The sequence below is a fragment of the Diadema antillarum genome, unplaced genomic scaffold, assembly GCF_040938485.1.
Source record: "Diadema antillarum isolate AM-2024a unplaced genomic scaffold, OU_Dant_1.0 scf00000069, whole genome shotgun sequence".
Taxonomy (NCBI): domain Eukaryota; kingdom Metazoa; phylum Echinodermata; class Echinoidea; order Diadematoida; family Diadematidae; genus Diadema; species Diadema antillarum.
The window spans coordinates 100,189-119,418 of record NW_027270958.1 but is presented as its reverse complement, the minus strand read 5'-3'; the positions used below and the strand labels follow the sequence as shown (position 1 = coordinate 119,418).

The 19,230-nt window shown below is 38.8% G+C and overlaps 1 protein-coding gene across 1 annotated transcript; it reads left to right on the top strand.

Moving 5' to 3' along the window:
* Positions 1-2,589: 2,589 nt before the first annotated feature.
* Positions 2,590-18,904, top strand: LOC139716671 (potassium/sodium hyperpolarization-activated cyclic nucleotide-gated channel 4-like). The gene is made up of 11 exons (XM_071628200.1): positions 2,590-2,798; positions 6,872-7,061; positions 8,542-8,693; positions 9,842-9,917; positions 10,587-10,736; positions 12,398-12,616; positions 13,143-13,289; positions 14,349-14,589; positions 15,275-15,370; positions 16,437-16,515; positions 18,778-18,904. Exons 1-11 carry the CDS (start codon positions 2,590-2,592, stop codon positions 18,902-18,904), a joined length of 1,686 nt encoding a protein of 561 aa, XP_071484301.1.
* The last annotated feature ends 326 nt before the right edge of the window (positions 18,905-19,230 follow it).

The following is a 19,230-nucleotide window of genomic DNA, read 5'->3' as shown; positions in this document are numbered from 1 at the left end:
AGTACCGTTTTCGAAGCGCCCTCATGATAGTGTGCTGTCTGATTGGCTGAAGTATATTGAAAAATTCTTACACATAATATTCTTAGGAAGTTCAAGTTGAATACATGCTTCAAAGCGTCGGTCATTCATTGCAGTGCATTGTTCAAATCGCAGGACCCACCTCACAAGAATAACCGGCTATCAATTTCTACCTTGCCCATAAAATGTAGCGTTGCAGCACAAGCCCCGACAAAGCCAAAGTTACCCTTTTTAACGTTAATGGCAAAACATAAATAGAATTCAAACCAAGTATAAGGAAGGTATAACACAAGCAAAAAGATTTGGGCAGTTTGAGGAACGCTGGGTCAGAGCGACAAGTCGCTCAGATCACTGAAAGTTCCAAGTTTATTCTGACAGGAACCCTGGAAATCTATCCGCTGTGAATGCGGTTTTTCATAACTATCCATCATGGTTTGCACTATGCGGCGCCTTGCATTTGACGTCAGCCGCCACAAGGCGACGAAATGACATCAGAACAAGACAAAACAAAATGAATGAAATAAACTCACGATATAACATGAATCAGAATCAAATGAACACGGAGCTGCAGTGTAGAATTTATGTGCTTGGAACAGCACGAGACAAACAGCGTTGCACGATGTATAGTGACTTTGTTAAACAAACAGACAAAAAAAAAAAAAAAAAAAACTAACAGAAGACTTGGCTTCCGATACATCTAGGTGTAAGATTACCCGGGATTCGCATTGTCCCAAGATGACTCAGATTTTGATACATGGTTACTATATTTGACGGGTGAGCGATTGCGCAGTGCACCAGTGTGGAATTCGGGCGTGATTGCCGCCAAATCTTGTCGACGTGAGAAAATGAGATATTGCGCCTTGTGCTTGGGAGCCTGTGCATCTCCGGACAGTGCTCTCACCTTTTGGTAACTTGGGCTCATTCATACCAGCAATCGAGATGAAATGCTCCGTGTGAAATGCGCCTAATAAAAGCGACCTGATCTCACTCGGGCGTAGATAATAGTAGAACCACCATTCACACGTGTCTATGTTGAAGGGTGTAAGAAGCCAAAACAACCTCGCAGTGCCCAGGTGCGTGCAGAGCAGATCACGACAGAAATAGCACAAGTGCCCCATTTTCTCGTATTCTGAAAATCAAATCGCAGCGACGTTAGATAGGTCGCTGTTATTGCCGGACGTATCACTGCTCAGTGTTTGGAATTGTATCGAGAGTGGCGATGTAGAACTCGGTTAGGTGATTGCAAACTGAAAGCTTGAAGGATTGTGAATAACGAGTGGATATTTAGTGATATCTTGAGCATAAAGGAGACATGCATGTGACTCGCAAGGCGATGGTGACTTGCTGTCAACATACATATTCATCAACTTGAGATAACTGACACTAAAGCTGCTTGGAAAAAGAATAACACATCTAAATTATAAAATGTTGATACTTATAATGATATATCTTCACAAATATTTCTTGTTTTGTAACGAGTGCGGTATCATGGAAAAGTTTACTTTTTTCTATTTGATGATGACCTTTAACAAAAATTGAGAATGTTGTTTATCTGTTTTTCATTCAAGTTCATCATAATCATATAGATAAACAAATAAATAAATAAATATATATATATATATATATATATATATACAGAGAGAGAGGGGGGGGGGAGGGAGAGAGAGAGAGAAAGAGATGGGGAGATGTATAAATATACAGATATAAGAACATAAATAGATGAATATATTGAGGATTTTATTCCATGGGTTGATTCTAGGACACAAAAATTGAGAGATAGAGATCTGTAATGCATCACTAATGTCCATTGTATTGTAATGGTTGCACCAAAATGTTGTCTGGGATCCCCGAAGGAGATGCATGGCGCGTTGAAAATCTGGTGCACTAAAAATACATTGGACATTGATAATGCATTACGGCTTAGGCCTACTTTTCATTCATTTGTTGGAGATACTAAATTATAGATGATAACATATCTGTGTTTGTGTGTATGTGTGTGTGTGTGTGTGATGCTGTGTTTTCACGTTGTAAGATGGTATTTTTTGTGTCGCGTCGGATGCAAGAGACCACTAGTCGATGATTCCTTTTAAAGGGATGATACAGTATTGATGGAGATGAAGATTGGGCTTTTAACTTTTTGCGAGATACCAAGAAACCACTTATAAAATAGTACAGAGCATACCATTTTAAGAGGAATTCAAAGTTTGTTTGATGAAAATTTGGTTTTGGAAAATTGGTTTTGGAATGGCTGAGATATCCAAAAACAAAGAAAAACAAAGCTATCATAATAAAAGGTAGGTCCCACCTTTTATTTCAATCGCTCTGTTTTGGATATCTCAGCCTTTTCAAAACCAATTTTCATCAATTTTTAAACATTGAATTCCTCTTGGAATTACATGCTCTTTCAAACTTCATTAGAAGTTTTTCAGTATTTCACCAAAAATGTAAGAAAAGGATATTTAGGTCTCAACCAAAACTATACTATCCCTTTAACATTTCAAAACGATCATAACATATTGATGACGTAACTGTCCCCCTGTCTCAGTTCCGAGTGATACGAGAGTGGCGCGGATGACTCGTGGCAACAGCCTCATCATCGAGTTCCCGGACCAGAGCACGAGGCGGAATTCGATCGCGATACCGACCAAGGAATCACTCTTCCTCGCCTCGGGACGCGAGTTCGTGAAGAAGATCTACCGCAGCGAGAAGGCGCTCAAGGATGAGCAGCAGCGGCAGCAGAGCATTAACCTCTTCGTCATCCACCCGTTCAGCAACTTTAGGTGGGTACTAGAATTTCACGCATTTCATTCCACGTCATTTCATTTCATTACATTCTGTTTCACTTCATTTCATTTCACTTCATTCCATTCCATTTTACTAGTAATTCATTCCATTTCAATTCATATCATTTCGTGTCATTTCATTTCATTTCATTTCATTGCATTCCATTTCATTTCATTCCATTTTATTCCATTTCATTTCATTTTCGTTTCGTTTCATTTCATTTTTGCTTTCATTTCCAAACAATATATATATATATATATATACATCGGTATTTTGCCAATGCTTGCACCTTTGTCTTTTGCAATTGGTTTGATTCTGATAATCATGGTGATGGTACAGGGGAAAAAAGGAATGCCTTCTCCTTTACTAGAAAGTTGAATGAACTCCAAAATGCTACGCTCGATATTTTGAGGTAAAGTTGAGCACGTGTACTGCTTTAAACTGCATCTAAGAGGGAATCTCGTTAAATCAGAGTGCAAGCTGACCGTCACGTCAACTTGTTTAATGCTTTGCACTAACATGTAGATTTTTATATCTTCTCCTTCTCACGTGGAATAGATTGTAATACTTTCAAAAGTTATTGCCTCTGAGAAGCTTTGTTTTTTTAGTTAAAGGAAAGAGTAAGTCAGAGTTTTATCTCCGGAAGCAAATAGAAGCTATTCTTTTGAAAGAATATATTCGAAATTAAGGATTATTAAAGTGATGTATAGCCCGAGATTATGGACGTTTTCATGCTCATCGCTTTTCTGAAGATGTCGCCGTAGGCACATGAGATTTTTTTTTCTCTTGTAAAGCTATTGCGGTAGCGACAACTAATCGTCACGACAAACAGATTTCGACAGATCAGACGATGTTTATATTTCCCCAAACTTGTCAAGATATCCTCATGGGCCATATTGACGCGCGTGATGAAAATGGTTTCCCCCACGTCCATAATGTTTCCCAGACCGCTCCGGGAGCGAGCCGGCTTGTCCGACATGCCTCGTTACAGAGAAATGTCGTAGAGAATTCCCGACATGTTGCCATGAATATACACAACGGCGCGGCGCTGAGAACTTGCATCACAACATAATTCCACCCCACGAGAGAGGGGGCGATCGCCTATCCCGAAACCTCCATTAGTTCCCGATACTCGTATAGTCGGCTTTCTTTCACGTGGCCTCAAATCGACAACTTTGTGACGTACATACCCAAAGTGGCGGAAAGAAAAACTCTGCTTCAGCGGTGATGCGTGGAACTCTGGTATTGAAGATCTGTAATACAAGCACACCCCCAAACTCCATACACAGTGCCGAAATTAGTTGCTGTGCCAGTAACCTCTCATAATAATTATGAAGTTAATTTCGGCAGCAAAGCGTCGAGACGTACGAGCCGACTGTAATTTTCTTCTTCAAAAGTTACTGTCCCATTGATATATTTTTAGCCTTCACCAATTAATACCTATCTGTTGAGACCCACTTATGAAACACCGTCGCATTTACATGAGGTAGAAGCGTGCTTGAAAAATGTAAAGGCACGATTATACCCCGGTCTTGTTCTAACTTTCTAATGTTACAACATGCACACAATTCAGTGTTTGTTGTTGCTGTTATTATTTGGGATGTAACAAAAATAGCAATGAAGGGCAAAAATTTTGTTAAATTAGCGTCTTCATTGTCGGTTATCTGCTTTCTGTATATCCTCCCCTTTCCTTCTATACTGTATCAAAATGGACTCATTATAAACAAATCATTTCGTTTACTTTGAGATAATCATCTCCTTTTTTTTTTCCTCACACTCTTTAAAAAATTAGAGCGCTTATAATAAGAGGATCCGCTTTCTGGGAATCTCCCTACGCGGTATCTTTTTATCATTTCTATCCGTATGTTAATTCTTCGTGTGTAATAGCATTTCTTTGTAACATTTGATGTGATGTGCAACTGTGATAATCATGTAGGCCCTATTTGTATGTAAATTGCTCAGCTGAAAGATAGTGTGACAACTAGTATTTAAAGGACAAGTTCACCTTCATAGACATGTGGGTTGAGTGAATGTAGCAATATTAGTAGAACACATCAGTAAGAGTTTGAGCAAAATCGGACAATCCGTTAAAAAGTTATGAATTTTTGAAGTTTCTGCTCAGTCACGGCTGGATGAAAAGACTACTATAGCTTGTGAAGTCACATGAGTACAACGCTATAAAGAAAGAATAAAGAAAATTCAACATATTTCCATTTTTCTCGCATAACAAAAGAACACTCAACTTCTCTCTTTCAGAAGGCAGGGGGAATAATATTACCCTTAACATACGTCAGTAGCAAGTCGAAGAAATGTGCACTTTATTCAAAAAGTAAAGTTTTGTGAAATTCTCTTTTTATTTTCCTTATGTAGTTGTACGCATGTGACATCATACACTGTAGTAGTCTTCTCTTCCAGCAGTGACTGCGCAGATACTTCAAATATTCGTAACTTTTGAACGGATTGTCCAATTTTCCTCAAACTTTCACTGATGTGTTCTACTAATATTGCTGCATTCTCTCAATCCTTATGTATATGAAGGTGGACTTGTCCTTTAAGTTGAGTTAAATCCAAGTGCAATGTTGGCCATGTATTCCATGTATAACGTATTCTGCTGACTGACGATGTAGGCTATAGACCAATGTGAAATTAGGGATTATTACGTCCTTCTCATTATTTTTTTTTTCAACAGTGCTTTAGAAATGTCAATGGCAGTGCAGATAGCTCTCCATGGTTGCGGAATTTAGCCCATTTAAAATAGATCCCCATCACCCCCTCATCGATGAGACTGATTCTATGTAAAAGACAAACAAAGGGAGTGGGAAGGAATGGGTTAAGGACGCCAAATAATACAAACAATCAAGTCTGACTGTTTACATCTGTATTTCATCAAACTCCACTGAACACACAACATTATTCCGCTGTGCGAGATATTGTATGTCGTTTGGATGCTCTAGCATCCGAATGTATACACCGATATGTCACATTTGAACAGACCACGAGTTTATCGGGCGAGCACGCATTTCAGTACCTAAGCAGGAATGCTTTCACGCTGGCTGTCCGTATATAAAGTCTAAATCTACAGTAGATTGCGAAGCGAAGGAAGACATACATCATTTATTGATTTCATTTTCATCTTCCAAGCTTAAAGTTGCTTCGCTTTTCGGCTCTCCTCATTGTCGAGTGTGTGTGTGTGTGTGTGTGTGTGTGTGTGTGTGTGTGTGTGTGTGTGTACGTGTGTGTTTCAGATGTAATTTTCAAAAGAAGGTATTTTTGTGTTCCTCCAAGGACATCATTAGATCTAGGTCTTTGAATTCGCAGAAATGTAATTGTATTATCCAAGCTATCGTCCGCGTGTAAGTACCTTTAACTTGTCTACCTACGCTGTCTGTCCTTGCTTACAGAGATATATACGGTGTAACGTGCAAAGGAGTTGGCGTATGATTCAGAGGAATCATACTGTATGCGAAGGTTGATATATATAAAGAATGGAAACAAAAATTACAACGTCAAGAACAGAGGTGTCAGTAAAATGTGATATGTGATATCATTATAATTATATACCTTCTCGCGTTTACTGGGAGTCCAATTGACACTTTTAAGCTACTCTATGCAAATTTGATAAGTCAATAATGACATCTTCTCAGAAGTCCCCAATGAGCTTTTTACAGAATTTCGCTTGATTTCTTTCCGCTCTATCCCTCTCTCGCCCTCCCTCCATCCCTCTCTTTCTCCTATATGTCTCTTTCTCTCCCTTTTTCTCTTGATAATAATAATAATAACAATAATAATAATGATAATAATAATGATAATAATAATAATAATGATAATGATAATAACAATAATTGACTTTATATGGCGCTTTATACTGGTGTTTCTAAGCGCACTGGTGCTTTTCATACAAGAAGACTAGAAAATACAATAACATTATATGACAATGCAAAACCTAAATAACAGTAACAAAAAAGAGAAGAAGAAAGAAACACAATACATGTGATACAGTGATACAATAATTAATAACTGACTCTCTTTCTCTCTCTCTCTCTCTCTTCGACTGACCGGAAACCCGCAGGTGGTACTGGGACCTTTTCATGGTCTTTCTACTGCTGGTGACCCTCATACTACTTCCGGTCAACGTGGCCTTCTTCAGCGACGACATCACCCGCTACTGGGTCATCATCAACTGCGTGTCGGACTCTCTCTTCATGGTCGACATCACGCTCAACTTCTTCACCGGCATCGTCCTCAACGCCGAAGATACGGTGAGGCATACTGCTTCCCCTTCCCCCTCCCCAATACGCTCTAACACATGATTTATTGCAGTTCGTTATTCCGAAGGTTCGTTATTCCGAAGGTTCTTTAGTCCGAAGGTTCGTCATTCCGAAGATCGTTATTCCGAAGGTTCGTTAATCCCAAAATGTAATAAGGTTTGTTATTCCGAAGGTTCATTAATCCGAAAATGAAATAAGGTTCGTTATTCCGAAGGTTCGTTAATCCGCAAATGAAACAAAGCTCGTTATTCTGAAGGCTCATTACGGACCCTATTTCATTTTCGGATCTACAAACCCTCGGAATAACGAACAGAGATTGATAAATCATTATATTTAACGTATAATGATACATACATGCATAAATATATATGTCAACATTACATACAGTAATATAAAGGCTGAAATATACATTCAATTCAATTCGGTTCATTTATTTTTCATTCTCATTTTTCTTCCAACTAAACATAACACAGAATAAATCAGGAATCATATCATAAGTATATATATACATTAAAATGTGCGAAATATACGAAAAATATGAACATAATAATCATATCAAATATATTCTGAACAACGTATGTTATATATCATAATTATATGCAAACTGTTGATTTTGAGACGATTTTTTATAGCTCTTCATTCACGTACACTGTTGGAAATTCCATTTAGATATTAATCAGCAAATAAACTCAAAGTGTGTACACTTTTTCTAATGCGAATTAAAAGAATATTGGTAACTTTCAATTCCTCTTTTCACCTGAGTGCGTAAATTCGTGTTTCCCGAATCATTGGAAGGCTTTCCCGAGTTTAAGAGTCCCAGTATGACCAGGGGGATAAGGTTGTAAGATGTATAGTGAGTCATCAGAAAATGCTACAGTGGTCCTCGTATATATAACACTGTCGGCGTTTAGAAGCTCTGGGCGACTCACCGCAATCTAAGGAACAAGTTATATTTGTTTCACGAGCAACTATTTGATTTTAACAGAGTTAGCATGAATCTCAGGTTTTTTGTTCTTTTCTTAGAGGGTCGTCAAAATAGTAATTTGCACAGTCTTCTTTTAGTCTGCACCAAAGCAGTTTCCTTCAAAATATTTGAAGTTATTTACGAAGACCGTATGATTATGTAGGAAATAAAACTCAAGACTGAGTGAGATATGCATAAACAATGAAAGAGAGAGGGGAGAGAGAAAAAGAGATTGACGAGAGAATTCTGCCGTACGCATAGTCACAAACACATATAAACATACATACACACGCAAATACACACACAAACACAACACAAAAATGCACATTTTAACTCATTAACACACGTTGGACGCTTCAACGTTAATTATTCAAAGATGACAACTACCAAGCCCATTATGGAATTACAGAAAGGAAATTTAGCTCAGATTCTGAAGTTTTTGGTTACAGAATCTCAGAATTTGTCTGCAATTGATAAAAAAAAATCTCCCTTTCCTTTTCGTTTCAGGTGATATTAGACAGACAAAAAATCGTTTTCCGCTACCTGCGAGGCTGGTTTTTCCTGGATTTCATTTCGTCGTTTCCATTTGATTACATCTACCTGTTTCTGGAAGGATCCACTGTCGCCACTCAAACGGCTCTCGCCTTCAGAATATTGAGGTAATTGCAGCTACAACCAATGCCATTGTCATTAAACAGACTACGCATGCGTAGTGGTCGCGTAACGGATGTCACTAAACTTCGGAATGTATACGTGTATTCATAGAATATACAGAAGGATGTAACAAGACATAGCAAAGAATTTAAAGGCATATATTGTATAAGAAATGAACCGGAAGTGATAGTGATAGAAATAGAGTACCACGCAATAGAAATGAAAGGAGCACATACCACTTTTATGCAAAGTAAACTTAATGAATTCGCCGGTATTTTCAATGAATGCTAATGAAAAGTAATAACTTGAAGAAAAAAAAAAAGGATGCAAATGCTGTTGTATGAAGTACAGTCAGCTATGGACTATCCCATAATACTACTCGTCTGAAATGAACAGATTTGTAGAGAGAGAAACGAAAAACTTAAATTCAGAAATTTCTTCAGGAATGTCTCATATTAACTATTGTTATAGAAAACATGAGAAACACAATCGTGTGATTACCATCGCAGTATAGGTAACACTGGCTCATGATATTATCATATAGGACAGCAAAGACTTAACAGTGCACGTAGGTTTGAGTATCAATGAACATCTAAATGTACCCAGGGAAGTGTTGTTTTCTAACACTTTTTAGGGAAGCAGGCAGTTGGTGCATGAATATTTGTATCGATAATGCATCGATACCCAAAGAAGCCCAGTGAAAAATCGTTCAACCTCATTCTGCTTAATTTTTGTATCTGTGTAACAAGAATGTTTCTTTGAAAACCATGCATGCACATTGCGCTGGTAATACGCCAATTTACAATGCATTGAAATAATACGATATGGATAATAATTCATGTAGCCTCAAAGTATGTATATCAACGAGCTATTCTGCCGTTTCACTCTTCTGCATAAATACATTTCAATGCTTGGTATCCAGTTTGTATGCACTGTTCAAAGCCATACCGAGCAAGCCCCTGACAAGCTTTCAACAAACCCTAATGAAGGAATGCATAAACTTTCAATTATTGTACTATTATGCTATAGTGAATCCGTCTAATGTGGCGCAATGGCTATTGAGAATTTGCCGTGTAAATGCAGATGTACTCTCTATCGCTCTTCTCGCTCGTTCTTGTTTAATTTTTTTTTTCACAAATTGTCTTTCTCGTAGACTGACCAAAGTACTTAGCTTGCTAAGATTACTGCGACTATCACGTCTTCTACGGTACATCCATCGTCTAGAAGAGGTTAGTTGGCAACCGCATTTTCCGTTTACTTAATATTTATTTGATGTTTTCTTTATTTGGCCTAATCGTGAAATTTGTCCCATTTCTTTTCTGCGTGCAAAGGCTATGGAACTGGAGCTAGTATCTCTCTGAAAAGTGATAAGACTCTTTTAGACTTGCACAAACTACAGGACATCCATATCTAATGCAGTTCGTAACAATTGCAAAATAGTTTGCCACTGAACGGCAGTTAAAATGAGTGGCGACAAAAAGAAAACACAAAGTAACATGATAATGCCCTTTATCAACTGTGTATAGTACAAAAGAAATGTCTTTGCGATAGCAGCCGCAAAAAGTGCATACCAGATTGTTGTTGGATGAGTAAATTCGGATGAAATTACAAGGTAGTAATTTCTTCATAGTCCCCTCAGCATAGTGTAAATTATAAAACATAAACAACAACAGAATCAAAGCCGTGGAATTCCGTAATTGATTCAACCAATGAAAATCAATATCGTCACTTGGTGTAGCATTATTTAGTTAGACATCCCTCCACAAGACTTTGAAAAGCTATCATTTGAAGACCACCCCCCCCCCTTTACACCTCATTTGGTATAATTGTGTTATCAATGCCTGCATCGCTCTTTTTTCCATCGTGGTCGTCCGCACGTGGTCATCGTTCGTCGACAGCTGCTAAATGTGGAGACTGCCGTCATCCGTATCGTTCACCTCGTCCTTGTCATGCTCCTACTCATGCACTGGAACGGTTGCATTCAGTTCCTGGTCCCCTTTTTTCAAAACTTTCCGCCCGACTGCTGGGTTGTCATCAACGGTCTGGAGGTAAGATTGGCAGTTGTTTTATTGGCTTATAATGGCCCAAATCTAAGAAAGCGTGACAATGTTAAACCGTGAGACGACGGTTTGAAATGCCCCCGGTTTAAAATTGTACCGCTTTCGTGAACTTGGGCCAATGGGTCTGTCTTGTACTATTTTTTTCCCAAAGACACACGTATTCACGTTGGAAAATATAAACAAATTGAAAACTCATTAAAGAGCTACGAAAGCTTTCATGCGTTTTGTATTAATATCCAAGTAAACTAAACTTCTTTTACTTTGATCTTTATAAAATTTTCATTTCTCTTTTCTGCTCAAACTCCGCGCAGACTTCAATATCTATAAAAGTAGCTTACTGTCTCAGCGATGAGAGTTTGCAAAAACAGCCCGTATCTTTGCAAATCATTGCTAAAACAAGGATATAGTCCCCCAAAAATTGAAATCAAGGACAACAAACCTACAAATAGAACTGGATTTTGTGCAAGAAGTCACCCTCGTCAGCTAGTGCTGACCATTTCAGATAAAGTTGCCATTTCTGTGTGGGTTTTCTTTCTTCTGCCGATCTATCATAGTACATGTGGTACGACAAAGAACTGGCGCACAAGTTATTACAATCTTATTGCAGGTGAAGAATGCATAGATAATGTCGCGCATGCGTATTTCGGACCACAAGGACACACAATATTGCTTAGACTCTGACGGCTGCGCAAATACCGATCCTTCGCGGACGAAAAAAGAAAAGGGGAACATTCCTCGCAAACGACAAACATCGGGTTCTCCCAGGCGACAAGTTCAGCACTTTAGTCTCGTCACAAAGGCTTGGTGAAATGATTAACGAACATTCTGTCGTTATCGATAGTTTGACATTATTTCAGGACCACTTATTACGTGATGTGAAGGGCTGACAAAGTTTAGGTGCTGTTTTGTTTTGCCGCTACAGAAATTTGAGTACAGAACGTCCTTGAGAAAATTCTTCGTGGGGCAAACCATCACTCATAACATAAAGAAAGGCATAGTTCACATTTTCAGCGACGCACGGTAAACTTGGGTGCGATGATCCGAGATATAAGCGTGTTGTTCTTCATAATCATCAACAAAAGTTTAAACTTACAAAGTTCCTGCTATGAAATCTGGGGTCAATGGCTGTTAAACAGTTGGACAAGCTGTCTATCATTATAAGATTATTATCATTATTATCATTATCAGGTTTACGCTTGTAGTCTATAGTAACTCGCTTACAAATATTAGGTCCCTTTCAAAATTAGCGCTCATTTCGTTGTGGCAGTCAAATCACATTGTTTTAATCAAGTTAAACAACTCGTGGATTATCTCACTTGAATTCTCAAATCAATTAATGAGCAATCGTTAGTAACTTACCATTTCAGCCTGTGTAACCAGGTCATTATCACGTGCAGGCTGGCTAACCCCATAGGACTGACCCTTATTACCAAATGCACATTTTAATATCATGCCATAAATATTGTGTTTCGTTTAAAATGAATTTTTTAAATGCAATAAAGTGCAATTAAATCAAGTACCGACGTTGGACCTATGATATAGCCGATGATATTTGAGATCTGAACAGCGATGTCCGTTGAGTACTTTGAAACGAGGGAAGCTGCGATACACCAAAATGAAACTGCTGTAATTCCGATTTCGGTCTGCAGAACGCCAGCAAGATGGAGCAGTACTCGTGGTCGTTCTTCAAGGCGATCTGTCACATGCTGAGCATTGGCTTCGGCCGATTCCCGCCGATGAACATGACGGAGATGTGGATGACGACGTTCAGTATGATGCTCGGCGCCACGTTCTACGCGCTGTTCATCGGTACCATGTCCACGCTGCTGCTTGCCGTGGACGCGTCGGGAAGACTGTATAACGAACGGGTAAGCGATTTCGCATGTGTGTTCCGAACTCTAGGAGTATGCTGGTTTTTATCTGTTTCGTGACTGGGGAAACAAAAATGCACTTGGCTTATATAAGAGTCAATATCGGAAAAAACGCGATTTTTTAAAGTTCTTTCGCCGATCATGCATACTTTTTTGTGACGTGTTTCAAAGCTGTTGCTTAATTTCCACCAAATTCGTCCCAAAAAGAAGCGAATTGAAGGCATTATGACAAAGAAAAGATGTAGAAACGTTTTTAAGCAAAAGGATGATTATGCAATTTAAAGACAGTCTTTTATAGAATATTCCTCTGTAGTGTGTCTGGTGACGAAAATGCCTCAAAAAATGCTGTGCCATCACAAAACGTGAAATTTCATTAATAGCAACAATAAGGATATGGCTCTTTGTAGCAGAATTCGAGTAGTAATGCTCATTTTTACTTGTGCAGAAGACGACACTGATATCGCTGGATGACGCAAAAAGGGCAGTGTACACCTCTTTTTGTTTTGCTTTCTAAACCTGCCAGCTAAACCAAGTCAAGGAATACCTGAGATTCCGCAAGGTGCCGATGAAAACGCAACGACGGGTGCTAACCTACTACGAGCATCGCTACCAGAGGAAGTACTTCAATGAGAGGATAATACTCCAGGAGCAGTCACATCCAATCAGACGGGTAAGAGCCATCCCCATGGAAACTGGGCGTGGCGCCCAAGACCCTGGAGCCTCTGCCAAATGCTACGCTTTCAGCAATATAATGTTGTACAACATTCTCACGTATAAGAGTCAAGCCCATAGCAAAATCGTATGACCTTTAGGATTATCGAGTATAGAACAGAGTCAAATATTCAAAGCAGCTTTACGAGGCAGGCTTTCTATTTTATTACCACATCGATGATGTGGAATCTAATAGCATGCATAGTTGAAATGAGGCGGATCGCCCTATGAAAGACCACTTTTCTTCCCATTGATGGATTTTACCCAGCATGACTAACGTAAAAAACAAAGTGAGTTAAAAAAAAAATGAATGAATATACATAAATGAATAAAGGCGTAATTAGGTAAATAGATAATTTTCCAAAGCTGAGATACATACTTGTAGATTTCCATGATGGAAATTATCAACACAGATAACCTCCTGATTCTGCGAATTCTTAGCGGTTGCCAAGGGGCTGACCGTCTCTCTGTTCCCTGACAAGACATTTGCTCCTGCGACAATGGCTCCGGTCTTGTTTTCTCCAAGGACTTAGGGTTAGGGTTAAGGTTGTTAAAAGGGTCTTAGGTTTAGTTTGATGTGAGGATTAGGGTAAGGGGTTAGGGTTTTGTTTTTGGGTAGAATTTATGTTTGGCTTATACATAGCGTGCAGATATTTCATGGGAGCAATAATTGTCGCAGGAGCAAGTGTCATGGAACCCTCTGTTCATCTCTCATTATCTTCTTTCCCCCTTTGGGGCACTATGGCATAGTGGATAAGACTCTCGATTCCCAATTGGAGGACCCGAGTTCGATACCCGCCCAGTGATTACGTCCTTGGACAAGATATTTTTACCCACCATGTCCCTCTCGACCCAGGTGTATAAATGGGTACCTGGCAACGCTGGGGTAGTAATAATAATGGCAGAGCCCTCTGGTATAGAGCAGTGGCAACACTGCCCTGGGAGAGGCTACCCTGGATAAAGAGGACCTTATTGTTATTATTTCTCGAACCTTATTTCTCCCTTGTCTACTCTGCAGGAGATCCTCCAGCATCACTTCACAGCGTTCATCACCAAGGTAAACTTCCTGAAGGAAGCCGACCCCGACTTCGCCTTCGACGTCGTGGAGAAGCTGACCTTCGAGGTGTTCCTCGAGGGCGACATCATCATCAAGGCGGGCAGCTTGGGCGGGGCCATGTACTTCATCGAGCACGGCTCGGTGGAAGTGTGGGTCGACGACCGGGTCGTCAACCGACTCAGTGATGGCGACCACTTTGGGGGTGCGTGAAGCGGAAGTTCATAATTATCCGAAATGGATTAACTATAGCTTTGATTATCATGAAAACCCTTACAGCATTCCAAATTTGTAAATCCATTTTGGTCAGGTTGATGACGTTTATGCATTTTCTCCCCTCCTCCCTGCGTCATCTTTGGTTAAAAAACAACAACAACAAATTAACCTATTTGTTCCCTGGACTAGGAAAGTAGGCTTATTAGAGAAAGGATGTATAGTCATCTGTAAAAAGCAGTGCTACTGTTGCAGCTGCGTAGGAGCAACTGAGCCGTAAGTATATTATACTGCATGGGTGGAAATTCTGTTTCCTTCGCCAATTTAATGAATGATCTGGTTCTGGAGTACAGATGTCATCGATATTAAATTTGTACAACTGTAGGCACACACACACACACACACACATACACACACACAAAAACACCTTAAAACAAAGAAACAAAAGCAAGCACATCTACAACAACAGCATGGTTACAGACCTGTGAGTTCTAATAGGTGACGAAATGTCATCTTAATTCTTCGCCAGTCGATATCAGTATGACTTTAAATGAGTATCAGTGCTGTCGATTGTAAAGATATCGTTGCTATCTATATGGCGATCATGCGTCAATTTGATTCTTTGACAGTCGATGTCAGTCTGATTAGAAATGATTATCAAATTCTATCGATTACAGAGATATCGTTGCTGATCGACGAGCGGCGAGTTGCTTCCATCGTCGCTGCCACAACGTGTGACGTATTCTGCCTCAGCAGGGATGACTTCTCCAAAGGTATTTTAAAAGGATGGTACAGTATTGGTGGAGATGAGAATTGGGCTTTTACCTTTTTGCGAGATACCAATAAAACACTTATGAAATAGTACAGAGCATACCATTTTGAGAGGAATTCAAATTTGATTTGATGAAAATCGGGTTTGGAATAGCTGACACATCCACAAAAAAAAAAACCCAAAGCAAAACAAAACGTTCGTAATAAAAGGTGTGTCCCACACTTTATCAGAATCGCTCTGTTTTGGATATCTCAGCCATTTCAAAACCAATTTTCATCAAATAAACGTTGAATTCCTCATGGGATTACATGTACATGCTCTTTCATATTTCATAAGAGGTTTCTCATTATCTCGCCCCAAAATGTTAAAAACCTGAAGTTAGGTCTCAACCAAAACAATAAGAGCCATTTAAGTAAACATCTTTATTCACCAGTCAGACTTACATGTAGCACCACGATTTGCCATTACTGCTGCGTCCCATAATATTACCCACGCGGTTAAAAGTGTAGTAAATGCATGAGAGATATACTGCGGCCGACTCAAGCGACACCGCAGTAAAATGTCATACACAAACCAATCCTCGTCAGGATCGGTTCGGTCTATATAGCACACAAATCATATTATTTTCTTTTCATTCATCATTCGTTTATTTCATTGAATCACGGTACTAACATCAGCCACCGCTGTTTTCAATTAGTCCGTGTTTTCGTTCTTTCTTTGTGGAGCTACACATACATTAACTACATGATGATGGTCACACTGCTAGGACAACAATTCAAAACGTCCCTCTCAGGTTTAGTAAATAGTTTGGTGTTTTGGGTTTTTTTTAATAATGAAAGCAGGCGATTATTCGGCAGATTATCAAGCAGAGGGTAAAACTCATACCTCATACTTACAGTTTTGTTTAGTTTAGCGTTAATAATGCTCATGACGAACTAAAGTAAGTCATATTTCGTCAAAGTGAAATCGCTGTGAGGATTTCGTGATCTCGATCTTAGTAGATGAATTAATATCGTTGTTGTTTTCTTTTTGCCTTTGTGTGGCTTTCTGCGGTGGCTGTGACCCAGTTCTCAAGGAGTATCCAGAGATGGGAGCTAGAATGGCTGAAATCGCTCAGGAGCGCCTAAACACAATCGAAGAGAACGAGTAAGCTGTTCCAATGCAAGTCATTATGATTCTCTATCTTCCTTTTGCATGTTTTACGTTCCTGGAATTTTGAGAAAAATAGTGCATGTCTGCCTATCTATATACCCATCTATCTCTCTTTATCTCTATCTCTATCTATTCATTTATTTATCAATCAATCTATCTATCTATCTATCTATCTATCTATCTATCTACCTATCTATCTATTTACCTATCTATCTATCTATCTATCTATCTATCTATCTATCTATCTACCTATCAATCTATCTATCTACCTATCTATCTATCTATCTATCTACCTATCTAGCTAGCTAGCTTTCTATCTGTCTTTCTGTATACGTAAAATATTTAGCGAGTCTAATTTTTCTTTCGCAAATTATAGAGACTTCCCAGCAATTTTGTGAGTGGTTAAATTCACACTCGTTGTCTATGAGTAAGGCAGTGGAAGCAAATATTTATACATGCGCACGTCACATTGATTCTTGCAAGGATCAGAATCAATATTTTCATGTGTTTTAAAATTCGCTAAGAGCACCCAACTCGCGAAATTCAGGAGATATATGGCGTCTACAGTATCTATTTATCGATTTTTTTTTCTACTTGTCTACTTGTCTGTCTACATACATATAGTGTACATGTATTCTATTCGTGTCAAACTTCCTAAACTATCCTCAGTTCTATGAAGGCCTAATAAACTATTTCGCGGTAAATTCAGTTATTGGAATTGTACCTTACGGACATGCTGAAAACAGCCTAACAGCAGAAAGCAGCCCAACAATCGAAGATTTTTTTTTCCTTTTATCTACGCGAAAAAAAAAAAACCCGAACGCAATTACTTTGTGATGTCGGGGTCTTTCCCTGTGCAACAGGTATGCGGTTTTTCCGTTCACCCGTCTCTTCAATAGCATCCTACATAAATTTTGATGACTTGGATCCATTCTATTTGGCATTAATTAGTTGCTGCTATGTCGGGAATACCTACATGATTTGCATGAAACTTGATTGGTTAGTTTAATAAATTAGTTTATGATATGAGAATCAAAGATAAATTTACACTGTCTTATGCTAGAACCATGCCATCATATAATTCTATATTTTTTAATGGACCCAAAATTTGGAATGCTATTCCGGTTGAAATAAGACAGAGTTCAGCGTTGAATGTGTTTAAAAGAAAATTAAGATTGCATGTTTTAAATCAGTATGCCGAAATTGTGTGATAAACTGTTCTCTTATGAAATATGTCAGTGTGTGTGTGTGCGTATGTATGTGTGTATTAATTCATAAAGAAATGTATTCAATCAATATTTTGATATTTTATGAATGAAATAGTATGGGGACAGGACTTTTATATAAGGCATAGCCTTTCTGTCTCTGAACACTTTCAAATGTATTGTATATTCGTAATGTTACACTGATGCCTATTGTGATCATTCTTTTCTTTGTTATGGTAAGGTGTTGTCAATTTTCTGTATTTTTCCTCTGTTTTTACTGAAAGTGTTGAATAAATTGAAATCTACTAAATCTACTAAGTTTACCATCACACATTTAGAGTAGAATATACTCGGCATTTTGTCTCATGACCATGGAATGTATGGGATACCGCACTTTTAAATGTATGCCAGTGGTAGGACTCGTTAGATTCCAATCAATTACTTCTGTCGATGGAATCTTATTAACAATCATGAAGTGCACAATAATTTTTTTGTATGTACGAGACAAACATTTAGAAGTCTACAACCTCAAAGATTTGGCAATCGAAAACAAGAATATTGAAAGTGTTTGGGTGTTAGTGTGGATCTGCCTATGAGGATACTTATAACCTTAAAAGCACACCAGTCGCAATAAGCAGCCACAATTCAGGGGCGGAGCCAGGTTTTCCGTAAAGGGGAGGTGCCTTTACAAAATTAACCCGTTCCATACGCGAACCTGGTGGCCTGTGTATTAAGTCTATGGGAATTTCAGAATTCAGTATAGAACAGGTTAAAGGGGGGGGGGGGGGGGCACACACCCCAGCTTTTTTTCTTGTTATTTCTTTTGTTTTAACAAAATACTTAAGGGTTAAGGGGGGCATGCGCCCATTGCACCCCCATCTGGATCCGCCACTGCGATTATATGCATGGTAAGTATCCACGTAATGATATTTAGGATCATTAATGTGCTGTACATTTACAGATGTGATGTATGTACATGTACTATACATTTACAATTATGATAAGACTGTAGTGCACTTTACAAAATTTTTCATATGCCATTCATATGCAGGGAATCCACAGGGCAACCAAACAGCAATGCAAACAACCGCGTCGAACCAGACAACAAGAGTAACAAAAAGGACAACAAGCAGAAAATCAACGACTGGCTGAAAGAAAATTTCGCCCAGCAAATTTGAGGGAGATCAAAACTTTTCTACCGACAACTCTTCTCCTGCAGCAGAAATCTAATATTTAGAGAAATTATATTTCCTACCGACATATGGCTGTGATATTGATTGGCTGAGCTCGATATGAAATTCACGCCATAGGCTAGATAGAGATTCCGCCCATCAGAAAACAATGTGTCAAGCTAATCAGAACACTCTCCATCCCAGTACTAGAAATCATGGAGTCATAAACCCATCACAGTACTTTTCATAAAGTTTATTCCGTGCCATACAAATCTACTACAAGTGTATATCACCAAAGTGAAATGTATGGCAGAACAAGGAGATATCGTGAT

Bases quoted from the DNA above. Each gene is read 5' to 3' on its own strand.
- LOC139716671 (XM_071628200.1), top strand. From the start codon at position 2,590: ATGACTCGTGGCAACAGCCTCATCATCGAGTTCCCGGACCAGAGCACG. The intron at 10,737-12,397 runs GTAAGATTGGCA...TTCGGTCTGCAG, and splicing joins TTGTCATCAACGGTCTGGAG to AACGCCAGCAAGATGGAGCA. The intron at 12,617-13,142 runs GTAAGCGATTTC...TAAACCTGCCAG, and splicing joins GAAGACTGTATAACGAACGG to CTAAACCAAGTCAAGGAATA.